This window comes from Rhinatrema bivittatum, chromosome 3 (genome assembly GCF_901001135.1).
Source record: "Rhinatrema bivittatum chromosome 3, aRhiBiv1.1, whole genome shotgun sequence".
In the NCBI taxonomy this organism is placed as follows: Eukaryota; Metazoa; Chordata; class Amphibia; order Gymnophiona; family Rhinatrematidae; genus Rhinatrema; species Rhinatrema bivittatum.
This window is the reverse complement of record NC_042617.1, coordinates 519,619,449-519,643,632: the sequence shown is the minus strand read 5'-3', so window position 1 is coordinate 519,643,632 and position 24,184 is coordinate 519,619,449. Positions and strand designations below refer to the sequence as shown.

Here is a 24,184-nt window from a genome sequence, read left to right as displayed (position 1 = left end):
TGTTCTTTGGCCAGCCAAAGACTGCACACAGTGTAACACCCTGAAAAACTCTTGTAATTATTTGGTTGGAAACAGAATCTGAAATGTAAAACACTTGTTGCCATGCAGTTGGGTAGAGGCACTGAATGAGAACTTGCCATGGCAGTTTGAATTTTTGATACCTTGATGTCCTCATAAGTACCCTTTTTCTTTTTCTTCTGTTGAGTTACTCTGCTTATTTCTGTGAGTGTGTGAGGATGTAAAGTATTTTTGCTGCATGTTTTCTAAAATCACCTGCAGTATTTGTTTTCTACTTTTAGGGCACTAGATCTTTGCACATTGAAAGAAATGAGGTTGAAATGAACGACCCTTGTACAAAAGCTGCTGAGGAGAAGAGAGGTGAGTCTGCCCTGTTAAGTTCATACTGCCAGATGAATCCGTGCAGCTTTATCTGTCTTTCTGAAGATTAAATTGTATAGCAGTGTGGATACTATTTCATGAAAGGCACCATATAAATCCACATATTTAGTCTGGTTTCATTTTTTTCTTTATTCCTATTTCTTATTCCTTCTCACTGCCCATTCATAGTGATTGCCTCTGGTGGGTCTGCTGCCCTTAACTGGCCGAGGGATGGAAGCAGTTTTATCTGAGACTTGCCCCAGTGTTTTCCTTGACCCAGCCCAGTTTGCTGCTACAAGAGCAGGTGTCTTTATATTCCCAGAGGAAGGTTGCAGGGGCGGCATTTGTGGTTTGTACTGAGATTCTAGCATCTCGGATATTTCATTTATGCGAGGACAAGCAGGATGGTAGTCCTCACACATGGGTGACATCATTGGATGGAGCCCAGCAAGGAACTTTGATCTCAAAGATTCTAGAACTCTCAAACATGCTCGACTGAGCAGTTGCAGCTGTAGTTATCACTCCGCCCCTTAGGCAGAATCCCTCGGTCTCTCTCCGCAGAGCCGTGTGTCACAGCATTCAGCTTTGTTCTCTCCTCACAGTTTTTGTTGTTGTTTTTTTTCTAGAGCTGTTTGGGGTTTTTTTTTTCCTTACCTTACGGTAGCTTTATTTTCTTTTTTCCTTTTCTTTCCACTGTCTGCCAGCTGCATGGCAGGCTTTAGTTGCTGTGCAGCCTGACAGATTCTATTACTATCCCTTATTAAAGAAATACTGAACCTGCAGTTTCCTGAACATACCCAGATGAGTCCAGACAAGTGGGTTTTATTCATCCCTACCAGCAGATGGAATAGAGGACAAAACTTTGTGCACTGCCATATATCTGGGAGTGCCACCTGCAGTCCCTCAGTATTTCTCAACCTCCAGCAGATGGTCTGCAGTCCTGACTGATTAGGATTTTTGGAGGACTTCTGCTCCCAAGGTTCCTGTGGAGGGCCATCCCTTAGGTTGAGCCGGCCGAACCGGGGGGTGGATACTCCTGCCAGGTTTTAACCTGTGACCCCCAGGGCCACTGACAGCCAGGGAACTGGTTCCCTCAGTGGGTCCTGATGCCCCCTCCACCTGCCCGTTGGGATTCAGGGAAATATCCCCCTGTAGTGCCTTTGCTTATGATTATATTTGCTGTGTCTGAGCAGCCTGTCAGGTGGCCTGCTCGGCGGTATTGTCGAGGATTGGCCCCGGAGGCATTGGGCTGTGCAGGGAGGGGAGGATCGATGGAGGGAGGGGAGGATCGGCGCCGGTGGTGGTAGGAGGGTGCCCCCAGCCGGGGGCACCCTCCTCGTTTTTTCTACTGGGGTCGCAAGTGTGTTTGTCCTGTGGCGGCAGCACTTTGCTTAGGCGGGATCTTTGCGCAGCGGTGCACCCTCTCGCTTCTGTGCTGGCGGTGGCCACGTGGTGCGCCCCTCCCCCCACACTTTTTGGTGGGTGGTGCTTTTTGTTAGGCCCGATGATGGATAGGCTGCTAGTGGAGGCCTGCCTGGCCCTACAGAGTGTGGTCCGCCTCACTTAATTCACTTTTCCTCTGCACGGTTTCTGCAGTGGGGGGCTTCTATCAAGCACTCCAAGCACTCCAAAGCGGTCCGCGGCAGCATTGTGGGGGCTGTAGGGATGCAGTCCTTACCCCATGGAAGGGAATCTAGATAAAAGGGATTCTCCCCTCCCCTCGTTCCTCAGTGGTGTAGCTTTGGGTGGAAGGCCTGGCGGGGTTGGGCTTTGGGAGACCCAGGAGGGTTTTCGCCTGAGTTTGTTCTCTTACTTCACGAGGCCTTCCTAGCTCGGGAGGCGGGAACGCGGTGATTTAAGGAAAGCCCGGCGGATTCCGCAAAGAGGGCAAGGGGGCTCCCTAAGAGTTCCACGGGCTCATGGGGCCCGCCGGTGCGACTGGACTCAGATTCTAAGGATTCAAATGACACTCAGGGCAAAGGGAGTTTATCTTCGGCGGGAGATCTGGATGCAAACCCAGATGGGGCGCACCCGGAGGACCCTAAGGAAGATCAGGGTGCCTTTGCGGGCCTGGAAGCGGACAGCGATGACCAGCAAGTAATCCGCCTTTTCAGGAGGGAAGAGCTGCGCCCGCTTATCCCCCAGGTGTTGGAGGAATTGGGGATTAAGAACATAAGAACATGCCATACTGGGTCAGACCAAGGGTCCATCAAGCCCAGCATCCTGTTTCCAACAGTGGCCAGGCCATAAGAATCTGGCAAGTACCCAAAAACTAAGTCTATTCCATGATACCGTTGCTAGTAATAGCAGTGGCTATTTTCTAAGTCAACTTAATAGCAGGTAATGGACTTCGCCTCCAAGAACTTATCCAATCCTTTTTTAAACACAGCTTGGATAATGAAGGGGGTTAATCCGGTGTTGGATGGACTACAGAGACACCCCCCCTCCAGCGCTTTCCCCATTCCTAAGAAGGTCCAGAAGCTGATCAGCCATGAGTGGGAGTCCCCAGACTCCGGCTTCAAAGTGGGAAGAGTGATGTCGAGGCTTTATCCTTTGTTGCATGTATGTACCAGGATCAGTCCAGACTGCTGGGTTGTGTCTCCCTTCCAGCAGATGGAGTCGGAGAAAAAACTGAAAAGGCACCCCCTCTTAACTTAGTGTGCCAAAAGACCACAATTCCGGTCACCGTACCACCGCTCTGAAAGTCGTTCAGGATCGGAAATTGGAGGTGCAGCTCAAGCGGGCTTTTGAGGTGTCTGCTCTGGGGCTCCGAGCGGCGGTCTGTGCCAGCCTGATGCAGCGAGCCTGTTTGTGTTGGATCCAGATGCCGTAGGAACAATCTGCCACCGGGATGCTGTCCCCGGTCCAGGCGGCCCGCCTTGAGGTGGGGGTCGCTTATGTGGCCGATGTCTTATATGCCCTTGTACGGACCACAGCTTATGGCATGGTCTCTGTGGTGGCAGCGAGACGGCTGTTGTGGCTGCACAACTAGTCGGTAGAGCTTTCGTCTAAGTCGCAGCTGTGTAACCTTCCCTTTAAGGGCAAGCTGCTGTTCAGTGAGGACCTCGACCAGCTTATGAAATCCTTGGAGACCAAAGGCAACAGGCTGCCGGAGGATAAGAAGTCGACACTGAAGTCTTTCTCCTCTCGACCCCCGTTTTCGAGAGTCAAGGCGATTCCGTCCTGGCAGATCGGCTGGGTCCTCAACGACAAGGCAGTCATCGAGTAGACAACAGTCCTTTCAGGGCTTCGGAACTTCTGCTAGAGGTGGGCCTGCTCAGGGAGCAGGCAGAGTTAAATCCTCCCAATGAAGTCAGGCAGGTTCATGCCTCGCTGTTTTCAATCAGAGGCAGGCTGACCCGTTTTTATGAGGAGTGGACCAAGATCACCTCAGACCAGTGGGTGCTTGAAGTAGTCAGGGAAGGTTACGCCTTAGAGTTTTCTCACCCTCTATGCACCAGAGGAACAGTATCAACCTTAGCAACATCAAGCACCTTGGACCTCGATGTTTTGGGGTAGTGGCACAGACCTCTAGTATCTGGGACCAGGTCTGCTATCGAGCACTATGGTCCCCCCTCGACACTGAGCCCCCATTGATGCCCTTGAGGCCATCAAGGTGTATGCGTGGCCACCATGTTGGCCAGCAATGCCATTCATTGCCGCTCTCAACGATGTTTAGCATGGACAAGGCACTGGGATCGCCATTGAGCGTCCTGGTTGCTCTTAAGGCCATCGATCACTGATGCTCCTGAGAGTCCTCAAATGCCACTGAAGCCCTCGGGCGACAGGGTTTTCGGGCCTTGGATGACCTTGGTGCTGTTGAGTGCTGGGGTCGCCATCGACCCAAGGCATCCAGGCTCAGTGGTCTGGTGCCCGCAAGGTTCCTTTGCAGTTTCCAGATGGGGTACTGAGGCCATCGTGCTGTCCCATCACTGGCCTTCAACTATCGAGCACCATGGATGCTGATGATCTCGGGGACCTGGCTTTCATGCACCATCTGTGCTAATGAACGCTAAGGATGCTGTCAAGGCTATCACCAGCCATTGCCATTGGTGAGGGATGCATCAAGCTTGCTGCATCAACACCCTCTGACATATATGTGAGCCAAGGGAAACAGTGGATGGCGCGGGCAGTCATTTGTTCCTTTAAGCACAAATGAGGCATGTGGGGGCCATGTTGGGGCCACAGAACTTCTGCCTGCAGGTGCCCCTGGCATCTTTGGTACCACTGGTTCACTGGGGTCTATTATCAGTGCCGCTAGGCTGTTGATGTCTGAGGGGTGCCGGGGATGACGCTATATACCATCCAACTGGTCAAGTGCGATCGAAGCCTTGGGTGCAGCATTGTTTGGTGCCATTGATGTGATCCATCATTGGTGAGCATGAGCGTGCTATGGGCCCCACGGGCGCTGGTATGGCAAAGAGTGGCACTAATGGTGGTGCACTGCGGAACACCACGTGCACTGTTGGTCACCATGGACTTCGCTGTTGCCGTTCCATGAGGGAAATGGCGGTGTGCCATTCCTAATGCCATTTCAAGGGCTGTGTTCAGCCTCTTGGAGCATTATTAGGTACTGAGGGTACCATGGGGGCAATGCCATAGAACGCTATCCACCACCACGCCATAATCAGAGCCCCAGTGGTAGTGGGGATGCCGTCGTCACACTGTTCCTATTCACTCCATTGGACGTTAGTGCGACAGTGGAGCGCAGCATGCATGGTTGGATATGGCAAGAATTATCTTCTTCAAGCACCTCAAGCGTTGGCAGGCGGTATTCTGATGATGTATACAGCCATGTGCACACTGAAAATGCAGAGTATTGCTACAGGAAATGCTGCCGGCGCTTACTCCTTAAAAATAATTCCTGACTCTTTGTGTAAAGAAAATTTGCCGCAGACCAGCTGAAAACAAACTACATTGTATCTTGACAAGCTTCCTCATCCTCGAAATTTCACATACTCCTATGCTGGTTTCTACAGCATTAAGCCACTTTTGAAATACTGTACTATTTCGCCTCGAGGGAAACACACACAGATCTTAAGCTCTGACCCCTCGTGGTCCCTCTTTGTTGGTAGCTTCCTTCATAGCGCTGCCTCCAACCAAGAAATCATACATAACTTTCACAATGCTGAGGTACTATGATGGCCAGGGAAATGCTCTTTATCTTAACTTGATGTGAATATTCTCCGTTCCCCCTGATGCAGCCTTGGTGCAAAACACAGCCATGTCGAGGTGTTTCTACCTTTTCAGAATAAGAGTATATTATTCAAACAAGTGTTCTTTCCTGTTGGCCTTCAAATAAAGCAATCAGTAGATGTATTAAACAGTTTATATTGTAGTGCCACACATTATTTTGGGATTCATATTTTATGTGTGTTCTGCCATTGTTGTGTCAAGATAACAGCTTTCTTGTCTGTTCTGCACCATAAGAAGGTGCCATCACACAGTTTGTAATTGCTTTTTGGGAGTGCGCAGCCACTGACTCTTAACGGGTATTGCTTGGTCCTTATTGTGCTGTGGAATTCTACCCACTAGGATGGCGAGTGGGTTTGTAGGTGTGCTGCCATCCATAGATGGGATACTACTGTAGGAGTACTGATCAGCATGCTTTTACAGTGGAGGGCACTATTCTTCCAGTTGCTCTCTACTGTATGGATCTGTGTGTGTGATTCCCTTGAGGCGACCACAACAGGTTGTGCACCACAGCCACAGGACTGACCTAAGACTGTGCTCCTGGTTGAACCCCCATGGGAGTGGATACCAGGAGGTTGGGCGTCGGGAGTCTTCCCTTTCCTTAGAAGACGACTATGTCTTTCGACTCCTCCCATTTAGAAATCCCCCTTGGTGGGGAAGCCCCTGGGTCTCCATTCCTTACAGGTTTATAGCCAAATTGGAACCTCTCAAATCTTTTAAATCTGTGCGTCTCCTTGTAGGCCAAGACCAGGGGAAACAGCAGAGGAGGTCATCGGAGCATTTTTGCTAGGGTTCCTACCCCGATCAGTGACTAACTTAACTCTCACCTGGAGAGTTGGAAGGTTTTTCAGGATCAGGAGGCCCTGAATCCTGTTGCTTTCCTGTCCCTTCAGAAAAGGGAGATATGTCTGGGTTTCCAGGATGACCCTTACGGGTTTCCCCCTGGACACTTGGTTGTCCACTCTACAATGAGTGGCCTTCGTTCTTCATTTCCTGGAGAAGAGGTGTCATCTGCTTCTGACTGGCAGTCGCTTTCTGTTCCTCGCGGGATCTGAGAGCCAGTCGGGCAATAGCTCTCTCCTTAAGGCACAGCAGTTCTATTTCACGAGGGAGCAATTCCAGATTTGGTCTCCCCGTCATACTAGGAGTCTCTTCTTCGCGGTAGCTCTCCAATGAATGTTAGGGGTTTCTCCCATCTGGGAGTCACCTTTGATACCTGCTGAGCTTAATGGGCGTTTTTCATAGAGGACCACTATTGACAATCCTTCTCAACTGCGGGACCCTATCTCAGTGAGGAGGGGTCTAGTCCATTTAATTGGTGAGCATGCCTTTCAACCTCTTGCCATATCCATGGCTGAGGGAGTTGGGGGATGCAGGACCCTGCAACAGAGGTGCTACTCTTTGGTTTCGGTGGCTTACAAGCTATACTTCCCCAGTTTAAGGATAATCCTGTCTGGTTCATGCAACAGTTGGTCCATTTACTAGACCGTGTGCTTCCTTGGGGGAAGTATATGTAATCATGGCTGAGGTATTAATACCTAAGCCAGGTTGGTGGGCAATCAGTTCCTGCCCTGGTAGCCTTAGGGTTTCCAGGCCGGTGAAGAAATCCAGTTGTACAGGGGTTTGTACTTGCGGCAACTCAACTTTCTGCCTCTTGGTGGAACTCTTCTGGATTTCTTCCCAGTTTCAGTTGTTCCAAGCGGGCTGAGGGCTCTATCTCTGGGAGTAACTCCCTATTGGAATCAGCAGTGAGTTATTCGCTTGGGGTTGAGATATACAACCTGGCGACTTGTTCTTACCCCTGCAGACCAGCAGTCTGCCTCCTTGTGTTCTTCGCTCCTTCCGACTTCCAGTTGGAATGTTAAGGGGAGGGGAAAAAAAGCTAGAGCATTCGTAGTATATGTTAGTATATACCTACAGGAAACGATATACCACTTTTTCCCTATTTTTTCACCAAGTTCTGGCCAGTACTGCCTTTTTAGCTTTTCTTTTGTCACTGGGTTGTCCAACATGCCTTCCTGCTCACCTGAACTATCCTGTAGACAGGATGGATAGCCCTGCCATTGACAGGTTGCAGTGTGGGTGAGCTTCAGGCCTAACTTATCTTCCTGTTGGTGGGTTTGAGCTAACAATCCCATTCAGGAATTGACTTTCATCCCCTGAAACTCTTGATGCTATCCTGCTTGGTCAGCTATGCCTGGTACTTTGGCATGTAGGGTCTTGTCACAGACCCTGCTGTTGCTGATTATTCTTCCAAGCATTGCTTGGGTTTTTCTGTTCATTGTGCCTGTTAGCTAAACATGGGGCACCCTCTGCAGATGTATTCTGTCCTTCAGGGTCTTGCATTTAACTTGCCAATGCTTTTGCTTGATCCTATTTTCTTCTCATCGATCCTTCTTCCAGTTTTTGAAGGAAGATCTTTTGACTAAAATAGCCTCTTTCACCTCACTTTTTAGCCATAATGGCAGTCGTTTGACTTACATTCCACACATTAAGAAAGGTAGAAGGAATCTGGACTGTGCTTCTAAGATGGTATTTAACAATGTCCACGCCTGTTGCACACTTTTAACCTTTGTAGCTGCACCTTTCATTTTTTTAAACTATTTTTCTCATTTTATCAAACTTTCCTTTTTGAAAGTTTAGTGCTAGAGCCAAATTTGATCATATTATGATCACTATTTCTAAGTGCCCCCTCCCCCAATTATGTATCTTGTTTTCTATCCACCAAACATGTAATTCTTCCATAATAGTGGTCCTCCGTACTCATCTGAAGTTTCTTCCAAAGGTTGTCTGCTTTCCATATAAATCAGTCTGTTGTATTGCCTTTTCGAGACCACATGTGCATGAAGGTGAAAAAACTCTTCATATCTTAATTGTAAGAGAGCCCTGATTTCTGAATCACATCCCCAAGTTTCCTAGCTATTTGTGTTTTATGACCCAAAGAGACTTGGTGTGGCAGTCGCCAAATGTACGTTATCCAACTGGATAACAGAATACATTCAACACTACAACATCTTAGAAGGTTTACAGGTCACAGACTCTGTCAAAGCTTATCAATTAAGAGTTATGATCTTTTCCGTTGCTCATCTATGAGAGATGACTGTCGAAGACACCTGAAAAGCTGCAGCCTTGTTGTCAGTTCATATCTTTACATTCCATTACTGTCTCTATAACCTCTCCAGGACTGACAGTAAATTTAGATAGGCAGTGTCAGGTAACCTATTCTTACAGTGGTCTACTCACCACTACTTAGTAAGCACTCCTCTGTAACCTTCAGCTTGGGACTCCCCACATATACGGGCTAACAGTCTGCTTATTAATAGAAAAAGCAAGTTTGCTTACCTTAAACGGTGTGTTTTCCATGGATAGCAAGATGAATTAATGATGCAATACCTGCTTGTCTTCCTGGAGAGTCGATTACTTAGCTGGAATTAGGTCTGATATCAACTGAGGAGGCTTGCAAGGCAATGCCCAGAAGAGCTCAAAGTACTGTTAGCTAGGAGAGATGAGTCTGGTCGGTGCTTCTGGATGACATTGCCCACGTGTAATGCCTAATTCATCCTGCTAGCTAAAGAATACTCCATTTACGGTAAGAAAACTTGCTATCTCTGCAGGAGAGAGGCAACATGGTTGGGCTGATGTTGAAGAGAGGGAGGAAAGGGAAGAGTAAGAATGGTGATAGGTTGTGGAGGGAGGGGAAAAATACACTGACTCTAGTAGAGATAGGTGAGGGAGAGATATTGGAACAGAGGGAAACTAACAATTATTAAGATGAGCTTCAAAAAAGAATGAATGAAAAGTCAAGAAAAAGAACTGACGTGTTTAGAAATTGTCAGACACAAAGATGAGTGCAAATTGGACCAGTTTCGGTCATATTAACATTGCTACACAATTTTGACTCACTGCTACATACAATTCTTTTGGCATGCAATATTTTCCATTGTATTCTGTCAGAGAGAAGACAATAATACAGTAGATTCATCTAGGAAATGGAATGGTGGTTAACATCGTGTAAGGAATCAAGAGCTCATAAACTCTTCCTAGTCAGAATTCAGCTGTGCAATGTTTTGCAGCCCTATGAGGATGTTAAACACAAATGTAAATCTCACTTGAGAGGTTTTGGAATTCACTGCCTAGCTGAGCTTTTGTTCTTGGCCAAGAGTGCTTTTTCCAACTCCTGTTATATAGGGGGATGTCTTCATATCAGGCTAAATTACAGATGACCTGGTGTGTGTTGCTTTTTCCTAGTGTCACCTCTGGATGCAGTTATCTATCCTATGTTTGGCTCATCTTGCACCAACAAAAGAAGGTCAGTTTGCTGAGCATACAACAACTCTGTTTATGGTAACTGCATTGGTGTATAGTGTTCAAAAATTTGATAAAATATATGGTATAGGGTTGCAGAGTTTTATGCACTAGGGGGCACTCCATGAAGTTAGCATGTGGCACATTTAAAACTAATCAGAGAGAGTTCTTTTTCACTCACTGCACAATTAAACTCTGGAATTTGTTGCCAGAGGATGTGGTTAATGCAGATAGTGTAACTGTTTAAAAAAGGATTGGATAAGTTCTTGGAGGAGAAGTCCATTACCTGCTATTAATTAAGTTGACTTAGAAAATAGCTACTGCTATTACTAGCAACGGTAACATGGAATAGACTTAGTTTTTGGGTACTTGCCAGGTTCTTTTGGCCTGGATTGGCCACTGTTGGAAACAGGATGCTGGGCTTGATGGAACCTTGGTCTGACTCAGTATGGCAAGTTCTTATGTTCTTTGAAAATAGCCCTGGCAGATATGCACGTAAAAGTACTTCCCTGTACGTACCTGGATCAGTCCAGACCCTGGGTTATGTCACCAATCCAGCAGAGGGAGACAGAGAAAGATTCTACTGACTCTGACGTATACCCTGGGGTGCCACCTGCAGTCTGTCAGTATTTCTCCTTCTCCCAGCAGAGGAGGACGTGCCTCACCCCGCAGTCTGTGGTAGGTTTTTTCTTGTCAGTTTGTTTAGGAATTCTTTTTAGTGAGGTTACTAGGTCTTTTTTGAGACTGTTCCTTTAAGATTTAAAAAAAAAAAAAGTACAGCGGTCTAGCTTTCATTAGCAGCCGCTTCATTGCCAGGAATTCGGGAGGTCCTGAAGGGATTATCCCTCCTGGTTCTGAGGTCGCCGGAGTTGGGGAGGTTATTTACCCAGCAACCACTCCTGGTCAGGGTGATACTGGGGGGCCCAGCTCACTCACCCTATTTGGAGCAGCTCCCGGGGTCTGTGGCATTTTGTCAGGTAAAAAAAAAATAATTTTTATATTTCTTCTGCCGGCAGCTTTTTTTGTGGTTTGTTTCCCTCATTCAGTGCTCGGCGGTGCCGTAGGTTTGTTTTGTTTTTTTTTTCCTTTTCGCGTCTGGGTGTATTTTATTCTTTTCTTTTTTCTTCACGTCGTCTTTCAGTTTGTTTTTTCCTCGTTGCAGCGCGGCCTGCCACGCTTGTGGAGACGTGCACGTGCGGCTCTCAAGGGAGAGGCTCTGCTCTGCTTGCCTCCCCGGTGAGGAAGGCCTGTCTATTTCGGCCTCGAAGGATACCAGTCGGCCGGCTTGCGCAGCCCCGAAGCCTCGGTGCTGCTGCTCCCCTACTCCACACCCGTTTCGCTGCAGTGCAGGTTCAGAAGCTTTGCTGAGTACCATGCGAGCGGCGATACAACAGGCCATGCAGGGAGCATCGGATCCGCCTCCCTTATCGCAGCCAGCAGTTCCTGGTGGGGACAAGCCGCACGAAGATGCAGCAGGCTTAGGTGAGGAGAGCCTCGAGGAGGCCTCAAATGCCTCTTCCTCCTTTTCAGGGGATTTTATCAGGTTTCTCCATAAGGCCTGCAAGTCCAAGAAGGAGCAAAGGAAGTGCAGAGAGAGCTCCTCTGGGCAGGGTCCAAAGGTCCGCTCCTCCAAACGTTCGAGATCAAGCGGTTTTGGTTCTGATCCAGCTCCAAAGCATCCTCTTCACTCAGGGCCGGCTCATTCCACGATTTCTACTTCGGATGACTCCGAACAGGACCCTTTGGATATCCTGGGCAAATCCCTGCTGGATGTGGATCTCGGAGGGGATCCTGGTCAGGGCAATAGTTCTGCCCCTTACATAGCGGACGGGGATGATCCCAAAGTAGTCCGCCTTTTTAGGAGAGAGGAACTTAGTCCTTTGATTCCAGCTATTTTACTGGAATTGGGTCTTGAGGCTCCGAAGAAGGACTCTCGGATGGGTGATATTGATCCAGTGTTGCTGGGCCTTAGGGGTCCGATGACATCTTTTCCTTTCCATCTTTCTCTCACTGACCTTTTGTACTGGGTGTGGGACACTCCTGAATTAGGTCTTAAGGTAGGACGGGCCATAGACAAGCTATATCCATTACTGGAGGAGGCCTTGGAGGTTTTGAAGCTTCCCAAGGTAGATGCCGTAGTGTCAGCAGTCACTAAGAGGACAACTATCCCAGTGACGGGAGTGATGGCCCTTAAAGATCTACAGGATCATAAACTGGAGGTACAGCTCAAGTGAATTTTTGAGGTTTCTGCACTAGGTGTGCGGGTGACTATGTGTAGCAGCTTGGCTTTGCGAGCAGGGCTGCTTTGGGTACAGTCGTTGCAAAACAATTCTTCCCTCTCTGACGAGGTCGTAGCACAAGCTGGTCGTTTGGAGGCTACTGTTGCCTATGGCGCAGATGCTTTATATGATCTTCCCAGGACTTCGGCTCGCTCTATGGTGTCATCATTGTCGGCTCGCAGGCTCCTCTGGTTGAGGAATTGGTTGGCGGATGCATCCTCAAAGGCTCAGTTGGGAGCTTTGCCCTTTAAGGGTAAATTACTCTTTGGGAAGGACTTGGAAGATATCATTGTCCTTAGGAGAGAATAAGATTCACAAATTACTGGAGGATCGTCCTAGAGCTCGAAGTTTCTTCTCATCCCACTTTCGTTTTCGGTCTGGTCGAAGATTCCATTCTTCTCGTCCATTGGCTCCACCTGCAAAGCAGTTTTCGGGCAGGCAACAGAATTCGTCTCAGTCCTTTCGTGGCCGCCGTTTCGGAAGACCAGGAAATTCCCAAGCTGCAGGTGGAGCAAAATCTGCCCAATGAATAGGGCTGGTCTATTCCCCGGTTCCGCTTATAGGAGGCAGGCTGTCTCTGTTTTACGGAGAATGGACCAGATGGACGTTAGATCAGTGGGTTCTCATGGTGATAAGTCAAGGTTACGCTTTAGATTTTGTTCGGCGTCTTCACAACCAGTTTCTGGTTTCACCATGTTCTTACCTGGAAAATCGTCGGACAGTAAAGGACACTCTGCAATGTTTGAGCGATCTCTGAGCTATCGTTCCAGTTCTTCGACCAGAACAACAGAGGAGGTTACTCAATTTACTTTGTCGTTGCAAAAAAGGAGGGAGCTTTTCATCCCATTCTCGACCTCAAAAGAGTCAACCGTTGTCTATGGATTCCCAAGTTTCAAATGGAAACTGTCAGGTCAGTCATAGCCTCGGTACACAAGGGAGAGTTTCTGGCATCTCTGGACCTCACCGAGACTTATCTTCACATCGGCATTCGCTCCGATCATCAGATGTTTCTCAGATTTTGCATTCTAGGACAGCATTATCAATTCAGGGTTCTCTCGTTCAGGTTAGCCACAGCTCCCAGAACATTTACCAAGGTATTGGTTGTGGTGGCAGCGCAACTCAGGAAGGAAGGTATTTTGGTCCATCCGTACCTGGACGACTGGTTAATTCGGGCGAAGTCTGAGTCAGCAGTGTCATCGACTTCTTGCAATCCTTAGGTTGGGTAATCAACGAGGGCAAGAGCCACCTAGTTCCTTCGCACTCTCTGGAATTTCTGGGCACACTGTTCGATACTCTTCACGGGAGAGTGTTCCTACCAGAACATCGCCTTCTCAAGCTGCAAGCGCAAATCCGAGATTTATTGTCCCTTCCTATACCATGTGTACGGGATTATTTGAGAGTCCTCTGTTCAATGACATCCACTCTGGAGTTGGTTCCCTGGGCCTTTGCGCATATGAGACCACTACAGTCCGCATTGCTTTCCCGCTGGAATCTGGTTTCGGAACAATACCGCCTTCCCCTTCACCTTACAGAGAAGACTCGATTCAGTCTGGATTGGTGGTTACAGGCGGACAATCTACGGCGGGGAGTTCCTCTAGAGATTCCGGAGTGGACTGTAGTCACCATGGACGCCAGTCTTTCAGGCTAGGGAGTGATATGTCAGAAAACATCTGTTCAGGGACAGTGGTCCAACCAAGAAGTGCGGTGGTCGATCAATCGGTTAGAGACCAGAGTGGTACGATTGGCATTGCAGGCTCTTCAGCCTCTCCTTTGCGAGAAGTCGGTGCGGATTCTCTCCGACAATGCGACCACGGTAGCGTTCCACAAACGCCAGCGAGGAACTCAAAGCCATCTCGTGGAGCGGGAAGCGTGACAGCTGATCACCTGGGCGGAACATCTGCTCAGCATTGCAGCTCCTCACATCGCCGGAGTGGACAATGTCCAAGCCGACTTCTCAGTCGTCATCATCTCAACCCGGGGGAGTGGGAACTATGCGAGGAAACCTTTCAGATGGTCTGGACCATCTGTTGCATATCTGCAATGGATCTCATGGCAACATTCCAGAATTCCAAAGCCCCTCGGTTCTTCAGCCGCAGGAGGGAATGAGAAGCGGAAGGAGTAGACGCTCTAGTCGTTCCTTGGCCACAAGACTTTCTTCTCTGTGTTTCCACCCTGGCCTCTGATCGGCAAGGTCCTACGTCGGATAGAGGTACAACGAGTCAATGTTGTTTTAGTGGCACCGGTGTGGCCACGCCGTTCGTGGATTTGATCAATCTGGCGCTGGACGGTCTTCTACGATTTCGGGGTCTACCGTGCCTCTTGTATCAGGGTCCCGTTTGTTTGGAAGAGGTCGAACGCTTCTGTCTAGCGGCATGGCTTTTGAGAGGCGCCGGTTAAAGAACAAAGGTTATTCTGATGCTGTGGTGGCTACTTTATTGCGTTCTCATAAGCCTTCCACATCATTGGCGTATGTGAGAGTGTGGAGAGTTTTTGAAACTTGGTTTGTGGAGCACCAATTAGATCTGGCGCAGGCTTCCATATCGGATATTTTCTTTTTTACAAGCTGGCCTAGCGAAAGGTGTGTCCTGCAGTTCCTTACGAGTTCAAGTTGCAGCCCTTGGATGCTTTCGTGGTAAGGTACGTGGAGGATCTTTGGTGGTGCATCTGGATGTTGCGCGTTTTCTCCGAGACGCAAAGCATTTGTTCTCCGTTCCGGAACCCTTGTCCTGCATGGAGTTTGAATTTGGTTCTCAGGGCTCTATGTATGGCACCTTTTGAACCCCTCAAACATACGACTTTGAAAGATCTTACGTTGAGTATTTTTTCTTGTGGCCATTTCCTCAGCTCATAGAATTTCAGAGTTACAGGCTTTGTCCTGCAGAGAGCCTTTTCTTAGGATTTCTGATACGGGAGTTTCCTTGCAAACTGTTTCTTCTTTTTTACCCAAAGTTGTTTCTTCTTTTCATCTAAATCAGTCGGTAGAGCTTCCGGCTTTGCCGTGTTTAGATTGTACGGATCCTTCCTCTAAGGATCTCAAGAAACTGGTGCGACGTGTGCTGTTGCATTATCTTGAAGTTACCAACAGTTTTCGAATGTCAGATCATTTGTTTGTTCTGTGGAGTGGTCCTCGTAAGGGTCATAAAGTTTCCAGGGCTACGATTGCTCACTGGTTAAAGGAGACCATACGGTCAGCTTATCTTCTGGCTCATTGGGATCTTCCGGAAGGTTTGAGGGCTCATTCCACTAAGTCGCAAGCTACGTCATGGGCGAAGTGTCAACAGGTTTCTCCTCAGGAGATTTGTAAGGCAGCGACTTGGAAGTCGCTGCACACTTTTGCTCGTCATTACCGTTGTAGATGGCTTGGACTAGGTGATGAATTATGCTCACTTCACTGCCAGAATGGGCAGAGTTGTTCTGAAGAAGGATGAACAAGCTATTGGCTCAAGTCATGAGGCTCTTCAAGCGTAGAAGATTCTTTCCAACTTCTGGTTTATATGGCGGCAACATAGAATTAGGTCCTTTTGACTAGTGCTCACAGGCAGTCTTTTCTGTTTTTCTCTGACTCTCACTGGTTTCCATTATTGCAGGATTACGAGGTTCACTTTCTTCTTCCAGTATCCATATGGGAAAGCCTGGTTTGATGTTCTCTGCCCATGATTCTATTACATGGGATGGATATGGAGCCCCCAACTGGATTGTGGTCATGTCTGACATAAGTTTAGTGGATTTAGCAGGGTGGAGGGGCTCACTGTTTTGGCTAAGTAATCTAGGGGCTATGCTTTAAAAAAAAAAAAAAAAAAAAAAAGCTTCATGGTCTATAACAGGCTGGCAACCAGGGCCAACAGGCTGGCTTTCATATATTGCCTTCCCTTTGTGAAGAGAGTTACATGGCCAAATGGGGGGGGGGGGGCAGGTCTCTAGAAAGAATGGATGATCACATGTCAACAATTATCCAGGTGGCTCCAGACTGCTAGGAAAGCTGGATCTTATAAGGTTGAAGGCTGGTGTTCCTTTCCATCTTTCTGTCACTCATGACCTCTTTCTCTAAGGCCTGGTTTGTTGGAGGACTCAACTTCATTTTGGTTTGTTGGAGGACTCAGCTTCATTTTGGTTAATGCTGTGAACCATTTTAGCTGTAAGCCAGCATGGAACAGAGTCCTCCAAAAGAGCTGGGTCTTTATGCAAGGAGCTGCAAATGACGGGAAGATGGAGAGGAACATCAGTCTTCAGCCTCACCAGATCTGAATACCACGCATCTCTTGGCCAGTTTGGAGCCATCTGGATGATTTGATTTGTGATCTTCCATGCTTCCTAGAGACCTGACTATGAGCAAGTGTGGGGGGGAAGGGTTGGAAACATTAAAAAAAAGCTTTTATTCTTTTTGTCATGGCTGGATTAGGGCATATATTTCACTGGGCTCCATTCCTTACGGCATCTTAACAATCTGTTTGCTTTGGAGGTCTTGTGGGTTGCCAAATGATGAATGTCCCACTATCTTCTGGAATGCTTCCTTGCTGAGCTCCCATTCTCTGAGAGCCAACATATTCCTGCTGAGAAAGTTAGCTTGGACATTTTCTAAACGTGCATTGTGAACTGCTGAGAGCTGCAGGAGGTTTTGTTCTGCCCACCAATTGGGCTCAGAGTATTTCCTTGTCTGTCCATGTGGTATTGTCCAAGAGAACCTGAACTACCTCTCCCTTCATTAAGGGAAGGCGGTACAACAGAACTAACTTGATGGCCCTGGTTTCTAGCCTATTTAAATACCATGCAACTTTTTTTTTTTTTTTTTTTACCATAGCACCTGAGCTGCTTGCCCCTGAATGGGTTGTACAGGCTTCTTGGCCCTTGTACGGCTTGTGAAGAATAGTGTACTCTAGTGGTTATCTTTAACTTGCTTGGAGGCCCATAAGAATTCATCATTGGCTTATGTTCAGGTTTTTGGTGTCTTTGAAGCTTGTTAGAAAGCGCTAATAATTTCGCCCTTGAAGCAGATATCCTGACTATTTTGCTTTGCTGCAGCGAGGTCTGGACAGGAGCTTAGCCCTTAATTTCCTGAGGATTAAAGTTGTGGCTCATAATTTAGAGGTCAGATTTAGGAAAGATGTTTTTTTGTAGTGGCCGTATATCGTGTGAGGCGAAATTTTGAATTATAGTCATTATCTTGAAGAAATTCCTGCTGCCTTAAAAATTTTTATTTTATTTTTTTTTTTACAGTCTCTCTCGATTTACCCACTGCTGTGCATATTATCCAAATTCATTTTCTCCCTTTTAATTTAAATGGGGGAATATTTCTTCCAGCTTTCAGAGCGGTCTCTCCATTTCTTGGATGTTCATCAAATTCTCCTTAGAACTCTAAAGGCAATTCATTGCTTTGGGGGAGTCTGCTAGGTTATTTGTTTTGTTCAGTGGACCTCACAAGGGGAAAGGCAGCTTCACGGTCATCTTTGTTCAGTTTGATCAAAGAGCAGATCTCCTTAGTATTTTTGCTAAATTGTCTATAAACTAGAGGTGCTTTGTGCTTATTCAACAAGAGTGCTGGGCTTCCTCTTGGGAAAAGTTTTTGGGGGTTTTTTTTCAAGTGATTGCTCCAGGGGTACCATTTGTAAGGCCACTTGATCTTCCTTGCATTATTTCACTAAGCATTACAGATTAGATACATTATACAAGCCAAGGGAGATGTAGCATTTTGGGCAGACATTCTATGGGCAGCTTGTCTTCTTCCCACCAATATGGGTTTGGGTATTTTCCATTCGACTAGGCTGGTCTAGCAGAATAAGGAAGGAGAAGTTTAGTTTTTCCTGGTAATTTCCTTTCCTTGAATCCTGCTAGATCATCCCAGGACCCACCTGGGAAATTAGTGGCTGCGATTTACTTGTCTTTGTTGAAGAAACCTCTGGTTTTACAGAAGGTGCTTGGTCTTTCTCAATGAAGAAACCTGGAAGATTCTATATTGTCCTAGTCTAGCTAGCTTTTTTTTTCCCATTATTCTCTTGCCCTTCTGGTGTTCTGAGAGATAATTGCTGTTGGAGAATTCTCTCTGGTTCATAGTTTGTCATGGTGGTATTTTTTTAAGGGATGTTCTCCATAGTACTGCTTTGATTTAAGGATACTGGCAAGTGCCTCGTCTGCACTGTTTTATTTACAGTACCTATATACCACCTGTACCAAAGCCCTAGGCGGCTCACATAAAAACATACATAATACACAGCACAATATAATTACAAGATTAAGATGAAACAGAACATAGTCTATCAAACTGGTCACTGCTTGAACAGGAAAGTTTTCAACATGGATTTAAAGAACTTTGCACATTCCATCTGTCAATTCCTCAGGGAGAGAATTCCACAGAATGGGAGCTGTCATGTACAATGCTCTTTCTCTCATCTCTGTCAAGTGGGCATGCCTGGGGGAGGGGACATCAAGCAGTTCTCAATGTCCAGATCGAAGGGACATGGTTGGGTTGTACATTTTCAGCATTGCGTTAGCCCAGAGGGTGGGAATCAAGTGATAACAGTTTGTGTACTAATGCTGCAGCTTTGTACTTGACCCTCTAGTGGAGGTCAAATAATACTGGAGTATACTAACGCCAGAAATCAGGCTATTCTTTTTATTATTGAGGATGTCACTATAAAGTTGTGATCTTATGTCTCCATCTGCTGGCAGAGTGGCATCTGGACTGGACTAGCAGGATTCAATGAAAAGAAATTACTAGGGTAAGACTAAATTTCAGTGCTGGCAGAATGAGCGGCCAGTGGTACCCCCACAAGTGTGACATTGCCTGTCTCAGATAGCTGTGTCTGAAGCAGTTGCCTCTTTGAATTACTTTTCCCTGCAGTCCTGTTCCCCACCAGTCTCTGCTCTCTCTCATTCCCCACAAGCAGCAGCCTCTATCTCTCAAAGCAAACTCCTCCCACCCCTCTCCCTGCAGGCAGCAGCCCATCTTAATCCATCTTTGTGGGCTGAATCCCCAACAAGAAGCAGTTCTTCATGAGGATGTAGCCTGCTGTTTGGTGGAGCAGGCAATAACATCACTGCATCTTTCCATCACTGGTCTGCTGTCTGCTTCTCTTCAGTAGTGTGGGCTCGTTGACACAGCGTCTTCAGTCCGTACCAGCCACAGATACTGCTGCTGCCTCCTGCTTTGCATCATTGGCCTTGCATGGGTGGCTGCTGCTACTGCCCCCATGCATGTTTTTCATCTCTGTGGACTCTTAAGTGCGATGGCTAATAATCACCATGGTGACCTGATGCCTGGGATTTGTCAAGTTCTGGTTTATACTGAAATAGAACCTCCACTGTCCATGTTTATAGGGACACAGACCAGTCCAGCCCTCCATTCAAAACATCTCTATCCAGGGGTTACAGATTTCATTTGGAAAATCCACTTCTGTTCCATTCTCTGAAGAAATAAATCTCTGTCACTATCTCGCGAATTATATTCTGCCAAACAGAGTGTAGCAAGTGAATCCTCCATCTTGCATATGTACATATCACTGCCATGGTTAATGCTATATGGCTTCAAAGTTCTTTTGGTTTACCCACCTACCTGTCTCGCAGATAACATGTATCACAAAAGCTGGGATTTTGGTGTGTGTTGAATGTTAGCTGTTTAATGTTTTAGAGACCTGGGTTTTTTTTTTGTGTGTGTTCAAGTCACTCTTTTTTTAATGTAAATACTGTCTAACCAGAGGACATGCTTTCATGTGATTGAATAGTAAGCTGCTTTGAATTTTGAACATTGTTTTATTAAAATGAGGACAACAGTTTCCTATTGCATGGCTTGTGATACATATAGACTGTATATTGCCACAGAGCTCTTACACCCATGAGATCTTTATTGTGCTGTACTGCCCTTTCTCTTGGTGGTCGTGGGAATGATCTACATTTTCCAAAACATAGCAGACCAAAACAGAAGAATCTGACAACTAGTGCCAAGCAAAATCTAATTTAAAATTACAAAAGAACAAGATTCCAAGCCATGATCTTAAATTTTGCTAGAATATTGGAAAATAAACTTTGAACATTCCAAATTACTTTTGCCAGAAAGTTCCCAGCATTAAACATATTGTTGTTTACTTTGCCTCCTCACTGTGTTTAAAAAAAAAACCAAAAACTTTTTTTCTCATTTCAGATGTCATTTTGTGATTAGCTAGAAAACTGGTACCGGTTTAACTTATTTGTCTATTTTGTAATTAAAACCTCAGACTAAGCTGGCCTGCTTTTTGAAGACTATGCTTTGATTCTTGTTGCTTGAGCTGCAGAGACTAGGAACCTCTAGGGAGGCAGCTTCACTGCCTGGGGAGGGAATGAAGAGTTCCTCTTCATCCATTCAGACCAGTCCGGACAAGTGGGTTATGCTGATCGACCAGCAAATGGAGACAGATCAACAGATTCATTTACATCACTCCTTACATACATCCGTGCTCTCCCAATATTCTGTCTATAGACTGTGCTATAGACTGCGGCCTGGTAGGCTAAAAAGGAAAAAAATTTGCAGAGGCTCCTGAATTGAAAGACTAGCTTTCCTTCCTTCAGTTGAGCAAGATCTTGGAATTTTAAAATAAGAAAGAGCTACAGACTGAAGAGAGAGCCTTAGCTCCCTCCCACAGAGCTATATATCAGGACAAGGGAGCTTCCCGGAGGTTTGGGGGTCTGTTTTCTTTCTCTCCTTCTCCTATCTCCTTTTCTGTCCCTCCCCCCCCCCCCCCCCCTTCTGTGCTGCCTGTTATTTAAAGTTGTCTACTTTTCTGTGGGATTAATAATTGATCAGTAGCAGACCTTAGTAGCAGCAACGCCATCTGTGGGAGCAATAGAATTAGCTTTTGACTGTCAGAAGGCTCTTTGAAAGGATTTGGGTTTTGGGGAGGACCGCACTTGCTGATACAGAGCATGGGCTGAGATTCAAGATGGTGTTGGGCACAGAAAGTGAGAAGTCGATGCTGTGTTCTGCTTGCAGCATGATGAAAGTGTAGCCCGGGGGTAGATCACATATTGCTGTGAGTGTTGTAAGGCCAAAGGGGACCTGTAGAGCACAGAGTTCAATGTGGCAGGAGAATCTTCAGGCCAGATGACCAACAAGAGTGAGTGATCCTGCTGGAACTTTGCTAACAAATGAGGCAGCCATTTTTTAGCCATGCAGTAGTGAGGTGGACTTTGGGGCGCCCCAGCACCAAATGTTGCATTTTGGAACCTAGTTTCATCAGGGGCTGCAGCTGTGTTGGGAACAGTAGTGCAGGCATCTTCTTTAGATGTTGCCTCTCTACCTCAGGCGGCTATTTCTAGGAGTTTTTCCAAAGGCTTACAGACCTTTTGTATGCAGCAAGAGTCCTCCCATGAGACTGCTCTGTCACCTCTGGTACTGTCATATTCCTCAGTTTCCCTGGCGGGAAGTGAACCAGGGTGGAATTTTGCCCTTCAGAATCCCTCTTGATGGTTTTTAAGCAGTTCCCACAGAACATAAGTGAAGAGGAATTAGAAAAGGAGTATCCTCCTGAGGGAGACCACGATTTTTCTATGCTACAGCTCTTTCATAAAGAAGAGCTGGCAACCTTGATTTCCCAGTCTTTGCACACATTGGATATTGCGGACAACAAAAGAGATGAGACTGTAACGTCGAAGGAGGATTAGATATTATCAGCCTTAGGAAATCCTCTAAATTTCTTTTTACTTCATTAGATAGTGCAGGACCTGATTAAATTTGGAGTGGATGGCTCCTGAGGCTAATTTTAAGGCAAGCATTCACTCGCCAAGCCTGTACCCTTTGGATTCTCTCCAGAAAGAAAAATTTTGTTTTTCCAGGATGGACGCATTGGCTTGTTCAGTTACCAAGGGGACCACTATCCCTGTAGAGGGTGATACGATGTGCAAACAGTTATCGGTATATAAAAGCTCTTAAATAAAATAAAGGATTCCCAGGACAAGAAAATATATGTGCTTAAGCAGGTTTTTGAAACTGTCAGCATGGCACTTCAAATCTCAGCTTGCTGATGCATAGTGGTGAGGTCTGGTTTGCGTCTTGCTCAGAATATTCAGGAGGACTCCTTGGAGGATTCTTCACAGTTGGAAGCAGGATTGGCACATTTGGCAAATGCCTGCTTTGCTGTAGTAAGCTCTTCAGCTAGCAGGGTGGCATTCCTAATGGCGGCTAGGAGGCTCCTTTTGATGCAGAATTGTTTGGGGGGTTCCATCTCTAAGACAAAACTTCCCTTCAAGAGGTGGCTTTTGTTTGGAGAGGAGCTAGAGAAGATGGCTAGGACCTGGGCAACCTAAGGGGCTGATGCAATGTGCGCCTCTTTTCTAACGCTTATTATTTTGCTTTTCTGATTTCTTTCTTCATCTCCATCAGGTTCACCAGGTATTGTTCCCTTTGTTCTTCTTTTGGGATCCTTTATATCTCCTTAACACTTACCTTTTTGCCTTTATTTTTGCAGCCATCTCCTTTGAGAACCAAATTGGTTTCTTTTAGCTTGTATTTTTGTTTACTTTACTAACATGCAGATTTATTGCCTTTGTAATAGCTCCATTTAATTTAGCCCACTGTTGTTCCACCTCCCCCATTTTCTCCCCGTCTTCTGTTCTTCCTCCAGGTGCATCCCCATTTTTTCAAAGTCCGTATTTTAGAAATTCAAAACTCAGGTCTTCCTGAGACTTCTTTGCATCGTATTCACGATATCACACCATACTGTCTGATGATCACTTGTACTCAGGTGGGCACCCGTCCAGACATTAGGGAAGACATCCCCATTTTTGAGCACTAGGTCAAGTGTCACACCTCCCTTGTGAGTTCCATTACCATTTTTTTGAGCATAGCCTCTTGAAGGACATCCACGATCTCTCTACTTTTCATGGAGTCCACAGAAGGGCTACGCCAGTCTACATCTGGCAAATTAAAATCTCCAATGAACAACATTTCTCCCTTTTTCCCATCTTTCTGATGTCTTTGATCAGCTGTTCTATCTGGATTGGACGTCTGTAGACCACACAGATGTAAATGGAAGCATCATCATTTTTTTTTTTTTTGTCAGCCCATAATGCTTCTTCCCTATGCCATGTCCCTTGCATTTCAATTGCCTGGTTATTGTTTCTGACATAAGGCGCTACTCCTACCCCTTTTCTGTCCTTTCTGTCCTTCCTTAATAAGTTATAGCCCATGATAGCCATATCCCAGTCATATGACTCCATGACCCATATTACTGTAACAGCAATGATGTCCAGGCCTGCTTCCACCATTGGAGCCTGCAGTCTGCATTTTATTGCCCAGACTGCAAGCATTTGTGCTCATAGCTTTCCAGCTTCTCTACTTCAGGTTACTGCTCTTATTGGACTTCTTTTCTACCTTATTCAGCTGACTTGTATTATTTTCTTTTTTTTTTTTTTTACCTCTTTATAACTTTTCAAAACAATATAGTACAAGTAAACAGAAATACAGGTGACATAACAGAGATTGCAACTGTGAAACAAACGCAGTACAGTCTATCTGCTCTCCCACCACAACCAAATACGGTCCCCAGATATGTCTATACCATTCTGATTCTCTGTTCAAAGAGAAAGTAAGTTTTTCCATAAGGACAATATCCAAGATCTTAGATTCCCAACAAAGAATAGAAGGGAAAGTTTTCCATTGGTGTGCCACAGTCAAACGCACTGCATGCAATAAATGACCCACCAATTTCCTATAACCTCTCATCTCCCAGCAATTGGGCCACCTTCCCATCAAAAAGAGAGCAGGGGTCCACCTGCTCCCCAGAACTCTGAAACCTCTGGGCATTCCTACCAAATATGATAAAATGTACCAGGAAGCCCACACTCCCTCCAGCAAGTTGAGCTAACATTACTGAATTTAGCATAGAAAGTCTGAGTATGGTATAGCCTGTTCAACAATTTATATTGACGTTCCTGCCCCTTACAACATATAGTAATTTGCTGTGACCATTTCCAGTTGTCTTTCCAATCCACAGCATCCAAAGTAGTACCCATATCCTGATTCCACAGCTGGATTATCCTAAATGAGGTGGCTTTTTCACATAAGA

General features: G+C 46.3%; 1 protein-coding gene across 1 annotated transcript in view; it reads left to right on the top strand.

Annotated features, from left to right (window-relative positions):
* Positions 1 to 24,184, top strand: part of ESCO2 (establishment of sister chromatid cohesion N-acetyltransferase 2) — a 137,037-nt gene that overhangs the window by 18,438 nt on the left and 94,415 nt on the right. Inside the window, exons 4-5 of the mRNA XM_029596900.1 lie at positions 300 to 378; positions 9,820 to 9,880. Of these exons, the coding sequence (XP_029452760.1) occupies positions 300 to 378; positions 9,820 to 9,880 (140 nt within the window). The remainder of the gene's footprint in view (positions 1 to 299; positions 379 to 9,819; positions 9,881 to 24,184) is intronic.